The sequence below is a fragment of the Corvus kubaryi genome, unplaced genomic scaffold (assembly GCF_017639235.1).
Source record: "Corvus kubaryi isolate FWS band 111438036 unplaced genomic scaffold, C.kubaryi_AGA036_p1.0 37256, whole genome shotgun sequence".
Classification (NCBI taxonomy): Eukaryota; Metazoa; Chordata; class Aves; order Passeriformes; family Corvidae; genus Corvus; species Corvus kubaryi.
Window position 1 is genome coordinate 3,350,733 of NW_024581076.1, and position 17,788 is coordinate 3,368,520.

General features: G+C 37.3%; 1 protein-coding gene across 8 annotated transcripts in view; it reads left to right on the top strand.

The window, feature by feature from the left end:
• YAP1 (Yes1 associated transcriptional regulator) overlaps window positions 1-17,788 on the top strand; it is an 88,311-nt gene that overhangs the window by 43,161 nt on the left and 27,362 nt on the right. For 4 of the 8 annotated variants that reach the window (XM_042023772.1, XM_042023774.1, XM_042023773.1 and 1 more), the window contains exons 3-4: window positions 5,932-6,047; window positions 14,231-14,344. In XM_042023772.1, the coding sequence (XP_041879706.1) occupies window positions 5,932-6,047; window positions 14,231-14,344 (230 nt within the window). The remainder of the gene's footprint in view (window positions 1-5,931; window positions 6,048-14,230; window positions 14,345-17,788) is intronic. The other 4 variants (XM_042023776.1, XM_042023778.1, XM_042023777.1 and 1 more) reach the window with 1 other exon arrangement.

The window sequence follows — 17,788 nt, forward strand, 5'->3', positions numbered from 1 at the left end:
TCATCCCATTTCTAAATGGAACTGTGGAAAATTTACCTGTGAGAATCCCCCTAGCTCATCAGCCCTGTCAAACTGATCTTGGCCTTCCAGCTATTGCAACTTTCTTAGGAATATACATCCAGCTCTATTCTTGAATTAGTGGATACTATCACTTTCACAGCTGCCCTATGGTCAGACCACCACACTGGTATTCTGCTGTAGAGCTCAGGCCTCTGCAGAAGTAGATATTCTGATTTCTTCTCTGCCTGCTACGATAATAGCTATGTGAATATCTCCAAGATACCCTACACTGCCTGTGCACAGGCAAGTTTGTATAAGATTTGGTAAAGGGGTTAGTTGATTTTGTTGGACAATTTATGATAGTTTCTAGAGCAGAAATACTCAAGTTTCTCCTGGCATCACCAGGAAAGCTGACTTTCAGTATATACATCAAGACCTGACATACTGAAATGTACTGGTGCACACTCTTAAATAATTCTGGAATTTATGAGGAGACACTCACTCTTTACTAATCCTTATAGACAAATATAAATAAAAAGGGAAAACCTTTCAGAAAGTGATGCATTATGTGGATTAAAGAAACTAGGTGGTTAGGAAGACGAAAAAATGAAAGAGTAGAATCTGTATCTCATTCATTTAATGTCAAACAGAATCATAGGTGACATGCTTGTCAATGGAGCAGCTGACATTTGGGATTTAATGAAAAGTTTAAATTTCACACCAAAAATAGAACATAATTAGGTTTCATTTAATTTGTGCACTTGCTTGTGTTACACAAAGACTTTCCTGTCTGTCCCCAGAACAGAAAGTACTCAATGCCATGCCAGCAGTCTTGGGAGGTCTGTCATGATGTGGTCAGTGGTGTGTGTTTGTGTTTTGCTTTTCATAAATTGTGATTTCCAGTGAATTCTTAAAACAGTCCCAAAAACCTGAAAACCAGTATCCAAAGTTAGTCATCTCAAGTTCACTAGAGACTGAAAATAATTTTCTCACAGACATAAAATATAAGTCTTGTCTAGATTGTTAAAACACAAGCATTGCATTATGGAGAGATACTTGCATAGTTATTTACAGTGATGCTTTTATACTTAAGAACAACTTCTCTTTCTGAGTGTTTGAGACTAAATTTTGAAATGTCCTTTCATGAAGAGTCATGTCCAAATGTACTGAGAAGCGATGGATTATTTATTCTTATCTATTTTTTTATGTGTAGATGAGACCTCTTCAGGTTTTTTGCTGTTGCAGAAATTTTATACAGTATGTTCATCTGGTACTGAGGATTAAAACATCTCTTCATTCTCTTTTGCTTTTCTTCCTAACATTACATGTCTATTGCACACTTAAGTAAAATAGTCTTGAAGTTCTGAGCTGCTTATGTTAATAATGTCTGTTGTAAGAAGATCTGTTTTTGTAAAAGGGAAGTTCTAATTACATATGATGTAGCATGTATAAGGTGACTCTATGCTAATAAAGGCAAAAAGGGGGAGAAAGACATGATTTTGTAATGATGGGAATTCTGTTATACAAATGAATTTCTCAGCATACCCTGGAAAGTGTAACTGCCAGTGGGGACACTGTAGTTGCAATACATACTACGGAATATCAAAACTGAAGGCCTCTTCATTCTTAAGTAATTCTTTGAGTGTCTTTTTTGTGTTAATTAGTTTCTGACATGGCTTTCAACAAAGCAGTACCTGTCTTTTCAGTGCAGCAACTGTGAAGAATGATTGGGAAAGGTATGTTACACTTCGTACAAGGGCAGATGAGAGTTCCTTGTTTTATAAATGGTGTTATTTTATTAGTCTGCTAGGATCCAGAGGGTTCTTAAAATCAAAAGTAATTTTTTTTTCTTTTTTTGGCCTCTAGATCTCCTGCTTCTTTTCCATTGTACTTTAAGAAAAACCACAAATACCCAAATCAAAATCTTCAGCACCCCTCTCCCTCAAAAAAAAAAAAAAAAAAAATTTCCAAAAAACCAAACCACAAAACAAACCACCACCACAACAAACCCAAACCTTAAACTCTAAAATTAGGTTAGAATTTGAATCTGACAAATCTTCAAGCATGTGATAGTGTTTAATGCCGGTGAAGATTTCTTTCCATTGGAAATTCTGATCCTTAGTAGCTGCAGAAGTGCTCTTTGTGTACATAATATGGGAACATTTTTCTTTTCTTTGAAACTGTTCTTGTCAAAATGGCAAATAGTTTGTATTTGACTGTAGAACTTGGGGATGGGTGAAGAGATGCAGCTTGTGCTCTTTGTAATGCACAGCACTTTGAGAGTCCTTTTTGGTAGAGGTTGGTGGGTGATTTGTCTTGGAACAGTCACTCTTCTTGGTACTGGAATTGACGTAAGTTTGCTAACAAATGTTTAGCATGTGGTGGGTGTTTTAGCTTTGTTTTTCTAAGGCCTGTTACCACAGACCTACATTTATGGTACAGTCTGAATTGATTTCCTTAGTTTATACTGTGTTTGTCCACTTTAACAAGAATTTGCTTCTCCCTACATAAATGAGCAATAATAAATAGTGCCAGATAGATAGATAGATATATGTTAGATTTGAGAATTTATTCTGTGAAATAAAGTGTCTAACATTCCTTGATTATCCTAGAGATGTTGATTTTAATTCCAGGAGTATTTACTCACTTTGTTCTGTTCACACAGTACAGAGCTGTGTTTCTTGTTCCTGAGTAGGTAGAATCTAAGTTTTAATTTGATAATACATACTACATATGGTGGCTGATTTATAGGTTACATTGATTTCATATCGTTCGCTAATGTTTTTTAATCTTTTATTTTGTTTTGACACTAGTTTCTTATTGAGATATGGTGAAGATCATGTAAAAGAGAAGATCTTGAATGTAAGGATGGGGCAGTTGTCACGTATAGCAGATACTATGAGAAAAAAATCTACTTAATGCAGGGAAAGATAATTTAGTGTTAATGTCAGTTCTTGTTATATCCATTTAGACCTTTCTGCGCTGCTGTTCAAAACAGAGGGAAAGCTCTTTACCTGTGGAGAATGTCCTGTTTCAATACTTAACTTGATAATTAAAAATACATGGTGTTTATAGTAAGTTACCCTGGTCCACATGCCGCGAACAGGAACAAAATGAAGTCCTGTATTCTTCCCTGTAGTACTAGGATTTATTTAAACATTTCATCCAGATAAGTGGGGGCTTGCCTACTTTGTATTCCATCAGTTGCTGAGCATTATTTGGAATTTGTAGGAAGGAACTGATCTGTTGTGATGTGTTTTGGGGTGGTTTCTTAGTATATAGCATTCAAACACTCAGGATATGGAGCAGGTAAGATACATATGAGGACTGTGATTTGATGGAGGTTGAAGAAGAAAGGTTTTGAGGGAAGGTGTGGGGGAAATGGATATGTAGAGTAGGTCATGAAACACTGAGCTGAATGGGAAGGGGAAAAAAGTTTGCCTTATTGAACCAGTCATATGATCAGTATGATATTAATATAATCGGCTTGCTTACTTTGAGGCTTTTCCTCCATGGCTCTTTGCTCTAAGACTGCTGATTGTAGTTCAGCTGGTCAAGTAAGGAACATGCTGACTTTTCTCAAGTGATACTGAGCTAGGGAAAAGCTGGAAGCTGCTGCTGCCTAAAATAGCTATCCTTGTTAACAACTCCATATGAACATTAACTGTACTTTGCGTGGTATGCTTACGCAGTCTTGAGGAATTGATAATGCTGTTCTTGTGCTCAAAATTGGAGGTACATCTAAAACTTCTTCTTCCATAGCCCATTCATCTATCCCATATTCAGATATGTTTTGAAAAATTGATAAATGTTGTTGTTTCAGTGCATTCCTACAGTTAACTGCAAAAATGGTTCTGTAACCATTTTCAGGGAGAAAATATTTTTCCTTCTACTTTTTACTGTGTACTCAAATAGCATATAAAAACAAAGGCTATAAATGAGGTACCTTACATTTTATAAGTTCATAGTATTACATGTATTTTTACATGAGTTAAATGGAAATAGATGAATGTGTTATCATGGATACAGTAGTGTTTTCCCAGCTTCCACTATTCCCAGAACAAATATAACAAACCAGAAATGTGGGGGAGGAGTAGCACATGCTGGTACAGTAATTTAAACACACAGTCTGTGAAGCATTACAGTGCAGTGTTTTTACATCTGTATTATCTTTACCTGTTTTCGTTGCTTTGCAAAACTGACCAGCAGAAAAGTGAAAAATTGTTCTCTAGTATGAAGGTTTATGTATAGTCCAGTAGGGACTATAGGGCAGTCTTTACTATGTTGCACCATGTTTTATTAATAAATAGGCTTAAAAAAGAAATAAAGAAGTCTTGCTATATGTCTCATGTTTCTCAGTGAAGCTGAATATTTGAAAACCTGTGCAACCAAAGATGCAGTGTGCTTAGTGATGACTTGTTGAGGTTTAATGAAACAGTTTAATTCATTGGTGTGATGATCAGAGGGCGGTCAGGTTCATCCAAAACATAGCCCAGTACTAGCCATGGTGAAGAAAATCAGACAAAACCAGCACATACTGTATTAAGTGAGCTCTGTTGTGACCCTACTACAATAGAGTAGGGTCTGTAACTCTCTGATCTAGAATTGCTTGTGTGCATGTTTAGAGAGGGTAAAATATACAGATCTTAAAACTTTATTTAAAGCCAGTTCATGGTATGTCTACCTTGTAACAGAAGGTTAGATTAGGATGTGGTAAGTAATTTGACGTAAGTAATTATTTTGGTGACTACTGCCTCATTTTGTGTTCTTCTGAATTCATTAAATGTTGTGGTTTTGCTGAAGTAAATGAAAATGAGCATTCCATGTAATCCAGAAAAGCAGAATTTTAATGATAATTTAAGAAAAGAATGGTACTGCTAATAATGCATTGGATTCTAATTTATAACAATACTATCTGAATATGATTTCTAATTTATACCAGTTCTGAATAAATGGGTAACAAATTTTATTGTCAGTGTTCATGTGCATTTGAAGCTGTATTTTTGTCCCCGTGTGCTTCTCAGAGTAATGTTGCTTAATGGCATCAAGATAATGTTGATGCTTGTTATGAATAGACTGCATTCGTTGTTCATTAGCAAAACATGCTAATCACATACTCCAAAAGTGAAATAATGATTCATTACACTTCTGTATTTTCATTGAATTGAATACTTCCATGAATGACAGTGGTGAATGTACTTGCCATTTTTTTTCAAAACAGAGAAATCCAAGCTTCCAAAGTTCTGCAGCGAGCTGGGTGGGTTACTTGGCAGTCACACTGTTCTCATCTTCTCACGTGAAGTTGAAAGGCAGCTGCGCGTCACTTTCACCTTACTGCTTTAGCGCGACTGGTTACTTAAATTACCGCAGAGAGGTTGTTCAGGTGTCAGTGGTGATGAGAGTAGTCTGTCCCATAATCTGAGGATGTGGTCTATGCACAGAAAGTTTGGGAAGACTAATGATTGCATACTAGCCAGTTCATTACCACTCCCTAGGCACTGAATATGAACTCATCATGCCGAGGTACTGGACTGTGCTTGAGATTCCAGCTATGACTGGCTTGGTTTGACAGTCTGAAGTCACATTTAAAAATGGCAAATAACTGATCAAAGAGAGAAGGAAGAGAATGTTTAGTTCAAGGGTACAACATCTAGTTATGGTACAACAGTTTAGATATTCATGATGAACCTTATCTTGCCATTGCTCTAGCTGTGATTGCTACAGCTGTTGGTTTGGAAAGTGGTGGTGGCCAGGATAAGGGTTTGAGAATCTGACATACAGTGATGCTTGGAGAGAATCCAAACAGTTCTTGTTGGGTTTTGAATGTGGCTGTTGTTGGCAGGCTTAACCTTTTGTTGTTAAACTTTCTGTGCTAGCAGGTCATTGTTTTGAATGCATGACTGTCCTAACTCTTGCTTTGTTTTGTCTTAGTCACATTGATCAAACAACAACATGGCAAGATCCTAGGAAGGCCATGCTTTCCCAGATGAATGTTACAGCTCCCACCAGTCCTTCTGTGCAGCAGAACATCATGAACTCGGCATCAGGTAAGCAAAATCTGTATTTATGAAAAAGATCATACAAGTAAACCACAAGCTATTGTAACTGGCGGGGAGGAAGTCCAAATTTAATAAATATTCTTCTAGTTTTCCTGGTTTGAAACTTCAAATTTGTTGATACCTGATTCATCAAGCAAGAGGCTGATAGTTGAAGTAAGAGAATTTGTATAATATTTATGTTGTCAGTAGAAAGTACACTGTAGTTCTTTGATTTGTGCTTTTATTTTTTCAAATGAATGGTTCAAACTCTTGAAGCAGAATTTTTGTCTGTTTTCTTCTGCCTGAAAAATGCTGTTAAATTGATGAAGACCAGAATTCCCATTAAATTAAAAGCAATTTACATTAAAGCTTTTGTTCTTCTGCATCCATTTGCTCACTGAGTAGACATGGTATACTGCCATTTTTTTACGTTTCCTACATTTATTATGAACATATCATTTTTGCTGTCCTCCCTAAATGGATTGAGCAAACACCTTGAAAATCTTGTTTAGAAGCAAAAATGTTTAATGGTTTTCCTCTTGTTTTTCTATTACCGCCAAAATCCAATATCATGATCATTATTGCTCTAGCTGAGGAAGTCTGATGTCTTTTTCCTGCAATATAGAATTGTTCTTCAGCTGGCCTGGACAGAGCTGTCACTAGACAGCACTAAAATGTTCTTGTTCTTGATATAGAATCTACTGTATGTTTTCAGAGCTCTCTCATCTGATTATGCAAAGAGCAAGCAGATAATTTGGTGCCATGCTAGTTTGAGTGCTTCGTCTTCCCCTTGCTTTGTCACCTCCTGTCTGTCACTGAGGTTCATGTTACATTTATTTTCTCACAGTCTGACTGTATTTTGTGTATGTCTGTTGTTCCTGTACTTCACAAGGGTTATTCTCTGGTGCTGCTTTTTGTGGTCTGTTTAGACAGCTTTGTTTCATGCTGCCAATTCATGTGCTGCAGACAATACCGAAAGATTAACAGGCGTGACCAAACTGTGCTGTTCATGACTGAGTATTAGAAAGGGAAGTTAATCAAACTTTTTGCTGGCTAGGCCAGGAGGCTGGATTATACTGAAACAAATGAGTCCTGTTCAAGTTCAGGAAGTCGTGATTCACAGCAATTAAGGTCTCAGGCTCTGATGTGAAAATAAAATAGTGTGATTATTTTTTCTGTAAATTTATCCCAGGAAATTTGCAGCAATAGAGGTGGCATGTTTTTTTGCAGGGACACTTCTAAAGTAGAGAGAATAGGAGAAAGGAAACAACTCCCTTGCTCTGTCTTGCTTTTTCGCTTATTTGTGCTAAAACTAGATGCTCGCTGTTTCAACATTGACATAAATTCTGTATTTTAAGCTAACTCCTCAAACCTTCAGTTGTACCAAGAATTCACAGGAAAAAATATTGATAGGAAAGTAGGATTCACTTTATATACTTAGAAAGAAATGAAGGGTCCTTAGCAAAACAATGTACTGTTAAGTTGTAACAGGGTGGTAACAAACCAGGAAAGAAGCCAGCAATCTGGACAGAAGGATTATTTTTAAAAGAACATGAAGAATTTACATGTAATTGCCTGATGTAAGCGTGTGAAAGAGTGATTGCTTCATAGCTATTGTTGCTCATGTAATAAAGGACAGTTGAGATGTTTAAGTGGGTTGTCTTGTGATTTGAGAAAGCACTTACTTGGATCCAAGTTCATTGAACATTTATTTTTAATTTCACAGATGATACTGTGTTGAATATCAGCTGAAAATCCCATGAAGTTTTTTTTCCCCTCCGTGCTCTGAATTTGATAAAGTGCATGAAGGACTCAGAACTCCTATGTATACTGAATTACACCACATGTTACCTGGTGTTAGGCTTTTTAAGCTTAAGTCAGTTGAGGTAGTGGGACTTGGAATTGGCTCTTTGGATGCACTTGCTTACCCTTATTTGCTATTAACACAAGTCTGCTTTGAATTAAATAATACTGAACCTGCATTTATTGGGTGCGATTCTGTTTCTGATACTTGATCTGGCAAATGTTTATGTACTAACTTTAAATTATTACTATATATTTATTTTTACTAAAGTCTCATATCTAGTTTTGTTACTTTATACTGCTGAGTTCATGGTAGCTTATGCTTCCTTGGTAGCCTCTTAAATAATCTTTGAGAGAAATGGGAAAGTCAAGTAACTATGTACCACTTCAGCATAGTGGAATTTACAGTCATGATGTTGGCACTCAGATTTAAGACTACTTAATGTTCTAATTTGGGTATTCATCCTCAAGAACCGGGAAATCAAGTTGAGACCTTTAAGACAGAAGTTTCCTGTTATGAAATATGGCTGGCAGTGAAACATGCCCTAGTGCTATGAGAGTTTTTCATGAAAGATATTGGGAAAAAACGAGTGTAAGTATTGTGACAGCTGGAGATCACTGACTTGCAAAAAAATCTCTGAAATGCCACAAAGAAGAATGTTTTCCTTTCTGTATAGACCTTGTATGGTGCTCGTTAATTTTAGCCCTTACCCAAAGTTACTGTCCAAGTTTTAGTGTACTGCCCCAGGAGCCTGTAAGTCAAGTTACTGTGCTGAAATGTAAGAGAGATTTCTGGGAGCTGTCTTGAGAGTCTTTAGAAACTTTAACCATTTAGACAGAATTAGACTTCTTGACATTATCTAGAATTAAGAACAAGAAAACAAACTGAAGATGCAGAGAGAGACAAGAACTCTGAAAGCTGATGTATGCATATTGAAGATGAACCTGTTGTCTTTTTGGATAAGTAGGGGAAGAAGAACTCAGAAAAGATGTGATAAGGGTGAGGGCAAGTCAAAAGATTGTTTAAAATATAAAAATGGGAAAGTTGTAGTTCAGCATGAGATTGAAATCTTTCGGTTATCTTTCTTAAGAAATTCCAGCTCTTGAGGCACTTAAAACTGGATGAGAACCCAGGTATCTTGCTGCAAGTTACATTTCTTTAAGGAAGTTAATGGACATCTGAACCAGCTTTATCTGTTTTGGAAATGATTTTGTGAATGAATTATTCTATGAGTGTTAGTTAGCTACATCCTTTATAGGAACTCATTAGTGTGTGAAAAGTGAGGGGGGTTTTGTCTCAGTCTTTCTGAACTTAGCGTGCTACGTGTAATCAACTAAAATGGTTTGGGCCACGTGTATGCAGAGAAGCAGCACAGTGGTCTTGAAACAAGCCCATTATTTGTAAATATGCCACATGTGTATGAACATTGTGACTGTTCTGATTTTTTTGTGTTACGTTTCTAACCATTTTTTCCCTAAAGGTATGACAGAAGAAACTTTGTTCTTCTGTCTTGCCTTAAAACAAACAAAAAGGTAGTAATAATGGTACGTTGTTCTTCTGAGGAACATCTATAAATTTCCTACTGAGGTAAAGTTATGCATTTGAAAATAAACAGTGGCTGTTTCTTCTACAATTACAGTTGATACAACAGAGATGGGATAATTCTATTTATACAAAAGAATCTGTTCTTCAGATACTTTTACTTCCTGAATCATGCTTGACAGCACTGCATACTTCAGCCTCTTCTGCTTGCACATAGACGTTAGATAATTAGCGTTGGAGCAGATTATGTGTCTTTCTCCTCTTTTGTCTTCATTCTTATGTTGCAGTTCTGAATTGAGTTTCCCAGTGAAAGTTTGTAGACCTAGTGCATGCAGTTCCATTGTCTCTTAGGGTAAGGCTGTAGTGCCATGTTAAATGTTGGTAAGAAAATGGACACTTGAATTCATAATTCCTGAGGGACAGGAGAGTAGGAAGGAATATGCCAATAACTAAAACAAGTTCTAGCTCTTCTCTTAGATCCTTGCTCACTTCAGTTGCAGATTGTTCCTACGTAGTCAGTCATACCAAAAAATTCTGGTTTGTGTGCAGTTGACGCTATGATCTTTTGTGAAACTTGAGTTTCTGAGTATCTGCGTGACAGTAATGTTCTTTTATTTCTTCATCTGCAAAAACTGCCCCTTTTTAAATAGCGTCTTTTTATACTAATTTGACTGGATAAAGGTGTACTTTAAGTAAATTTTGTAGACTTTGATATAATTTTTAGAAGTTTTAGAACCACAGTGACAGTGACTGAAGGGGAGAAGTTCAGCTTTCAGAGAGAAAGATTAGGAAAGGTCTTGGAGATCAGTGTTTGTATTAGGTGAAGGTGATTCCTGTTGTTAAACATAGGTGTTCTAGTTCCTAGGTTGTCCATGCATATTCAGCTAGTAGATAGATACAGCTGCCCTCTTACATGCATTGACTTATTGATAAAATATGGCTTTGTTTACATTTATTTTAAAATTAAGTGTTAGGAACTGGAGAGTCTTGGAAGATTTACTTCATATCCCAGCATAGGCTGAATCTCTACTGCATTTTTGCTTTAGTTACTCCTCTGGTTGCTTTCTATCTGCCAGCAGCGAGGTCTGCTTTGCATTCCAGATTTCATGGCATATGAGAAAGTTTAAAAAAAAAAAAAAAAGTGGAGACATGCACCAAAGAGGCATGCACACAGGCTTATGAAGTTACACCATTACATAAATATTTAGTTACAGGGGTATGACTTATCAGTAGTTCTGTAAAGATGGCTTACATTTGGAAATTAGCATTTAATTTTTTTGGTAACTTTGTCCTTAAAAGCACCACAGTGCAGGCTGAGTTCCCTATCTAGAAGGGTTGTCTCTCCCTGTGCAAATTATTTCATCGAACTCTAAACTTACAGTTGTGAGAGTGTTCAATGGTCATAGGAGGCACCAAACAGAACTAGTAGGGGACCATGTCACAGGGATATTGTTTGTGCTAAATATTTACAAAAGTTGGAGGGGAGACTGGAGAAGTACTTGAAAGAGAGATATTTTGGCACTTAGTAAGCAGACAGAAACTGGCTCAAGGAATAACTTGTGATAGAATCACAGAATATCCTGATTTGGAAAGGATACACAAGGATCATCGAGTCCAACTCCTGGCCCTGCACAGGACATTCCCAAGACTCACACCATTGAGAGCATTGTCCAAACGCTTCTTGAGCTCTGTCAGGCTTGGGGCTGTGACCACTTCCCTGGGGAGCCTGTTCCAGTGCCCAGCATACTTGGAGGCCGAGTGACTATTCATAACCTCTCTACCTTTTAGGTCTCTGTATGTATTCAGCGCTTTATTTCAAAGTTTATAGAGTGTGACAGTCACTAAATGGGCTACTTTCAGCAACCAACAAGACCCGTCCATCACCCCAGGCTAGATGCCTGGACTAAATGGACTTTTGAATAGACCCAGTATTGCTGATTCTGTACAACATAAGCTACAGTAAATATGGAAATTTTAGTGAGAAGGTCTGAATATCAGCAATATAGGACTTAGATAACCTAGGTCAGAAAAGCTAATGCTGGAAATTCTGTTCCTATTGTACCTTTTGGGTGAAAAGGGACGTGTAATTGCAAAGGAATTTTCCTAGATGCTCTGGGTGAATGTGTCTGCTGTTCCTCAGCATGGATTTAGTTCTTTCCTCTAGTACTTGCCTCTAATACAAAGTTTGTCAGGTGACCATTTAGAAAATCAGACTTGTCTTCTAGTTTCACAATTACTCACAAAACCATTCAGGAATTACAGAAGGAAGTCATTTCAATTTTTGAACTTCCATTTCAATGTGTAAGGATCACAGCAGAAACCCGAGAGCCGTTTGTTCTCCAAGGAAGAAAGCAACATTAGTAACGCCAAAAGATTCTAGAGATAGAAGTTCTGCTTCTGCAGTCATTTGTGGCACTTAGCAAGGAAGACTTGCTGATGTGACAACCAGGTGAGCAGATGGACCTTTCCTGTCGTGTTCCACAGCTGTGCATTCTAGTACTCATCAGATCACTGAATCTCAGAAGTAGCATTGTTTCACCAGGTGGATGGACTGATCAGCTCCTGGCAACCTTCTTCAAAGGCATTTTGTTCTTACTTGCTACGAAGGAACATGCTGGACCAGTACAGACTTCAGTGTTCAGCAGGACTGACTCCCCAAGGCTGGGTTTGTTTTTCCTAAAGCCAAACAGGGGTTTTTTGGCTTTGCAGTTCACAAAGAATTTCTTGCTGAGTTTCTCCAAGGGATGTGTGGCTTAGCAGGACTCTGAGGAGAATGGTAGTGAGAAGGTCTGCCTACATGGCTAGCGTGTTGGCTTAGCAGTAAAGGAGTGGGTTTGGTTCTTAATTGGCTTCTACACTTGGATGATGGGGGGCATGTCACTGTGCTCCTTATGCCCCAGTTTTATAAAATAGCATCTCACTGATCAGCTGGCTGGTCTTTGGGTATGGTAACAAAATACACCATTCTTTGCACTGGAGCTTTCATTTCTGCATCGAAGTCCTTTTGTACAGTTAATATGTTAGGATTTAGGAATTATTTGTAATATTGTCATGCTTTCTTGCCTGTTCTGTTCACTAGCTTCTGATAAAAGCTGGGGTACTCATTACTTGCAGGCAACATTTAAAGCTTATGAGCATTAGAGGTGGGAAGAAAATGTCTTAGTGTTCACTGTTTTTCCTCTCTCAAAAACCTGTAGGTCTAATGATGGAGTAGTGAAGTTGCTAGAGAAGGGCTTTGTTTTCTGAGCCAAAATGAAAGTTTAATTTAGAAACATAGTTTGCAAGGGATCTTCAAAGACCTCAGTAAGAAATTCTTGTCCTGGTTATGCCTTGGGATATTGCTGGAATGCAACTGAATTATTTTTTTACTCTTTCTGACATTTCTCCAAGAACATCTTTTGAGATGAAGCAAACAAATCTATCCTCCCCACCTCTCCTCCCAGCTAAAGACTGAATTTCAGCAGGAGCATGACTTCAGGACAAAGTTACAGTCAAGAACTAATGTAGTTTGAAGATTAATATAGTAGACATTTATCAGATAGACACATATAGTTTTGTGTATATCTGAATCTCATGTGTGAAATAATGATGTTTGTGTATACTTTGTGTATCTTACATTATACAGAATAATCTGTTAGTCCAAGTCTGACAGCTGGATGGCTTCTGCTGTTGTATTACTGTATTACAGTGAGGAAGAGTAGAAGAACTTGAAATAGAATGGCCTGCTGCTACAGCAGGTTTTGTTCTAATTGCTTTTACATTCTTAACATTTGTAGTGAATCTTTTGTTGTATAATTTGAGGATTGTACTTAAATCTAAAATACAGGGAAGATCTTCCTTTATCTAATTTAGATATTTTTAAAAGTCCATGTCAATGTGAGCATAGAAATTCAAAACTATGTATTTGTAAAGCACCTGCCAGATAAGATGAGATAAATCTAACTTTTTAAAATAGTTTTCAGTCTAAGCAAAGTACAGGTGAATGTACACGATCATATAGAGATGGAAATGAGGGGTTTAAGAACTGTATAGGAATGAAAGGTGGTTTCTTGAAAGCTGCTGATGGGAACATATGGTAACCACTCCTCAGGCTCTGTGTTCAGACATCAGCTGTGGACTCCACAACATCATTATGTACCTCCCTTTGACAATTTTCTAGAAGTAGTTTCCCCTGTGTGTGCCTTTCTGCTTGTAGAGGCGTAGCACTGTGTTGATAGCACTGTGTCTTTGTGGCTGCTCATGGTGTTTTCTTGCCTTTGCTTTGTCATTGCTTGTTTGCCTGCCGTGTTCGTGAGGTTTGCATTTTTGCCTGCTTAAGCCTTGAATGCTTTCACAGAAAGTTAGAGTATGAGGTAAAGGGGAAATTAGTTTTGTCACTTTTTTTTTTAATTGTTTGTGAAATACAGGAATATTTCAGGATCTCCTCAGTGTTAGCTTGTTGCTGCTGCTGTGTCTTAATCACTAGATGAACTTTCCTATGAGAGGTAGAATTATTCTATGCTGCTTTTTCCTGGTGCTCATGCTGGTTTCATTCTGGCAGGCTTGACTTATTGCTGGTTTTATACTAGAATGCCATAGGAAAAAGAAGTGTCAAAAGCATATGAAAGGATGCAAACAAGTTTGAAAATTAAAGTCCAAATCCTAAATAAAAATTATAGAAGTGTTTCCTGTTTCTTGCTTTCCCACCCACCATTTCTTTGCCCTTATCCCAGAAATGTTAGACATGAGCTTGAAACTCTTCTGTTTCATGTACTGTTATATATGTAAAATGTTAAAATTTTTTTTAGATCAATTTCAGCTGGAGCAAACAAGAGCCCACCATCAACTCCTTCCTTCTATATTGCAGGCCCACTCCCCGATGGATGGGAACAAGCTATGACCCAGGATGGAGAAATTTACTACATAAACCATAAGAACAAGACCACATCTTGGCTAGACCCAAGGCTTGACCCACGCTTTGGTAAAAGTTCATCTCAATTCAGAATTCTCGATTTGCTTCAGTTCACTCAGCTTTAATTTTGCAGGCATATTTTGAAAACTTTTTATAGTACAATTAAAATATATTTTGAGTTATAGAGGCCTTATTTAAATATATATATTTTTTTTTTAAGATAAAACCTATTAGCTTATATCCTTCAGGGCTGTATGTTACCCAAGTTTCTAATGCTGCAGGTTGGTAGTTATATTTGCCTTATGATCCATACAGTTCCCCAAAGAGGTGACATTCAGAAATTATCAAGACAGTTTCAGTCAAGCTTGGTCATCCCTTTAAATTATCAAAACTCTACTACAGAAGAATCTATCTTTTAATTCCCAAACAAATATTTACTTTCCTTTGTGCTATCTTAAGAGGGCATAATCAAATAATAGTTCATGCTGTTTAAATACACTTGAAACATATACCAGCTTATAATTCCAGCTTGTCACAGTGATTATCATGACAAAACTTTCTGGTTTAAACTATATGATGAGGAATTATTAGTTTTGTTGTTCCTACTTTAATAACCTTTTTGTGGGGTAAGAACTATGTAATATTGGAAATAGAAATAGTAACTTAAGGATCACAAAGTCTAGATGGAGAAATTCAACAAAACCAAACTTTTATGTATTTTTTCAGTAATGTTTTTGATCGGTATGAAGAGCAGAAGTGCAAACTTTTTAATAAAATATTGGCACTGATGACTATGAATGGAAATCACATACAATGTGAAGACTCTAAACTACTTTCTTAGTTTGTCCAAGTGATGTATTTAATATGGCATTACAGTTTCTGGTTTTTTGTGAAGCCATGACCTGTGTGTGTCAGCCTTATTAGCTGTATTAATTTGCCCTTGATTTGTTTTCCCAATAACTTACTATTTTCAACTCCTTTGGATTTTAGTTATTTTTCCAGAGCCATGGAAAAACAGTAGGAGTAAAAAAAAAAAAAAAAAGATCATTGTGGTTTTCAGGCTTTACTTTTGGACTCAATGCAGCTAAATGAAAACAGTGTGCAGATCACTGAGTAGGTCAGGCTGAGGGGATGCAAAACCTTTGAAGCTTTACAGGGGTTGACCTAACAACAACTGTGGGCCCCTTTTGGGAGAGGCATTAACTCCATGAATGCCATATAAATACAGAGCTGCAAAACTCAACAGTCACTGTTCTGTTTTGTTTTCTGAAATGTCTGTTAGAAATTTTGCATTTTTGGTTTGTAGGCTTGAGTGCTTATTTACAACATCCGTTCACTCTTACAGAGAACACCAGATTGTCACACTTTGTTTTTAAACTGCTCACCAGTTCGTAGACAAGTTGAACCACTATGCAACTTGAACCCAAAGGTGGGGTGTCAGCTTTGGCAAATGTCCATGCTGGCTTTAACACCAGCTAGAGCTACAGACCTGTTTGCATGTTGCAGGAGGAGTGTGTGGGTAATTTGCAACTTCACAATTACTTAGTATGTGAATAAGGCTGAAAAGGAAGCAGTCATTTTGAAAATCAATGTTGCCTTTTGCAATTATGTTTACTCAGGTAATCTTGCAGGGTATCTGTTTTTCTTTACATGCATGACTTTATAGTTTCCAATGACGAGCTGGAATTAAAAAGGGGTGTGGAAAATGCTTTAATGGACAGAGGTCATGAGTGAGATGAATCTTGCTTTTCACAACTATTTTGTATTGCTGCAAATAGAGTGGTCTAACTGTAAGGGCAAAAGATACTTGTCTTGTGCATACTAAACTCCATCAAATGTTAAGGCTGTGCAGTTAAAGAAGTTAGAAATGTCCAAAAGACTGATTAAGGGTTTCTTGCTGCATAGCTTCCCTTTTTGGGCCCACTGTGTATGTGTATCCCAGACAGGCTTGAGTACATGCCAAGGCTCTTTATTTTGTGGTCGGACTTTTAATCTGTTCCAGACCTTTTCAGTCAAAGAGCTCAAGTGTAACTGAAAGGGGCAGGAAAGGAAAAAAAAGCATGTGAGCTCTTCTGATCTAGAGTGACGGCAAATAGAGACAAGCTGCTAGCTGCTGTTGAGCTTGAAGGAGTTTTCCTTGAAAACCTAAGTTGTACACATCGTATTGTGGTTTATGTTTTTATCATTTGAGCCAAGAAAATACAAAATCCTATTCCTGTTGGTTTCTTACTTGTGACCTTCTTAAGTCACTCCAGTCAGGAAGGAAAAAAAATCTGTTTGACAGAGTTAAATTACTGAGCTTTGCATTTATTTATCATGTGGAGATCCTCAACAAATATGTGCTGTGACCTTAAATAGCATGCGAATGACTCAGAAGTTTACCTTTCTGTGCTTAATATAGGTTGAAACTTCTGTTGGCATTTTTGCCCCTGAGGATCTATCACTGTTTTTAATATAAGGGTTTGGTTTTCAGTATTTTTGACTGCTAATACTTCCAGAAGCAGGATGAATTCATCTTTGTCTTGTTGAAGGTTTTGGTTGTTACAGTGATGCTAATGGTGATTTGAAAATGAAGGAGGAATTAATTTCTCTCTCTGCCACTTTCAACAATCTTAAGAACCATTGAAGAAAACAAAGCTATTGAATGGTATGCGCAAACATACTCTGTTCCAGTATTCAGAAGCAGAAGGTATGAAGAGTCTTTGCCCTTATTGCTTCTGAATTCCCAGCTTTATGTCTCTGTATGTTCCTCATCAGATGGAAGCTTTGCATTCATCTTTATTTTGTCGAGTAGGTGTGGATATAGCTCTTTTTTGAATTGTGCTTGGAATTTCCCATTATTGTAGCTAGAACAGAGAGAGGGGAAAGGAGAATCAGTTTGAAAAAATTATTTTAGATGGACTGACTTGGTAAGGGGCATTTTGGTGGAGCATTCATGCTTTTAAACAGAAAATAAAAGAATGTAGTTAGCAGGTATTCTTTCTTGGAGCAGACTTTTAGAAATAATGCATCAGAAAAGAGCCTCTGTCAGAATAGCCAGCTGGGGGTTAGGCTGGGTCTAAAACCTGAGTGCTCCAAGTTGAAGATAAGAACTTTGTTCCAAGACTCAAGTCAAACATCTTTGAAATGGGTTTGAGGTTTTTGGCTACACCACTTAAGCATCAGTGAAGCCCTGTGACTCAGACCTTCATCCTCCAAGTCTGCAAATACAACTTTAAAACAGTTTTGTGTTCAGGCAATTCACAAACTTTAATATCTAGGAAAGAACTAAGTATGAAAGGAGGGTCTTATGCCAAGCACAGACAGTCATAGAAGATGACATGGGATCAAAGGAGTGGGGATGGGAGGGGGTTGGTCCTTAGGCCTGTGTCAGCGGGATTCTTGTCTAGTGGAGCATCTGGTAAAAACATGCTGTCCTACCTTCTCAGTGCCTTTGCAGGCCTCATAGTAAGGGGCTTCAAATTGCCGTGGTTTTTTTTTTTTGGTTTTGTTTTTTTGTTTTTTTTTTTTTTT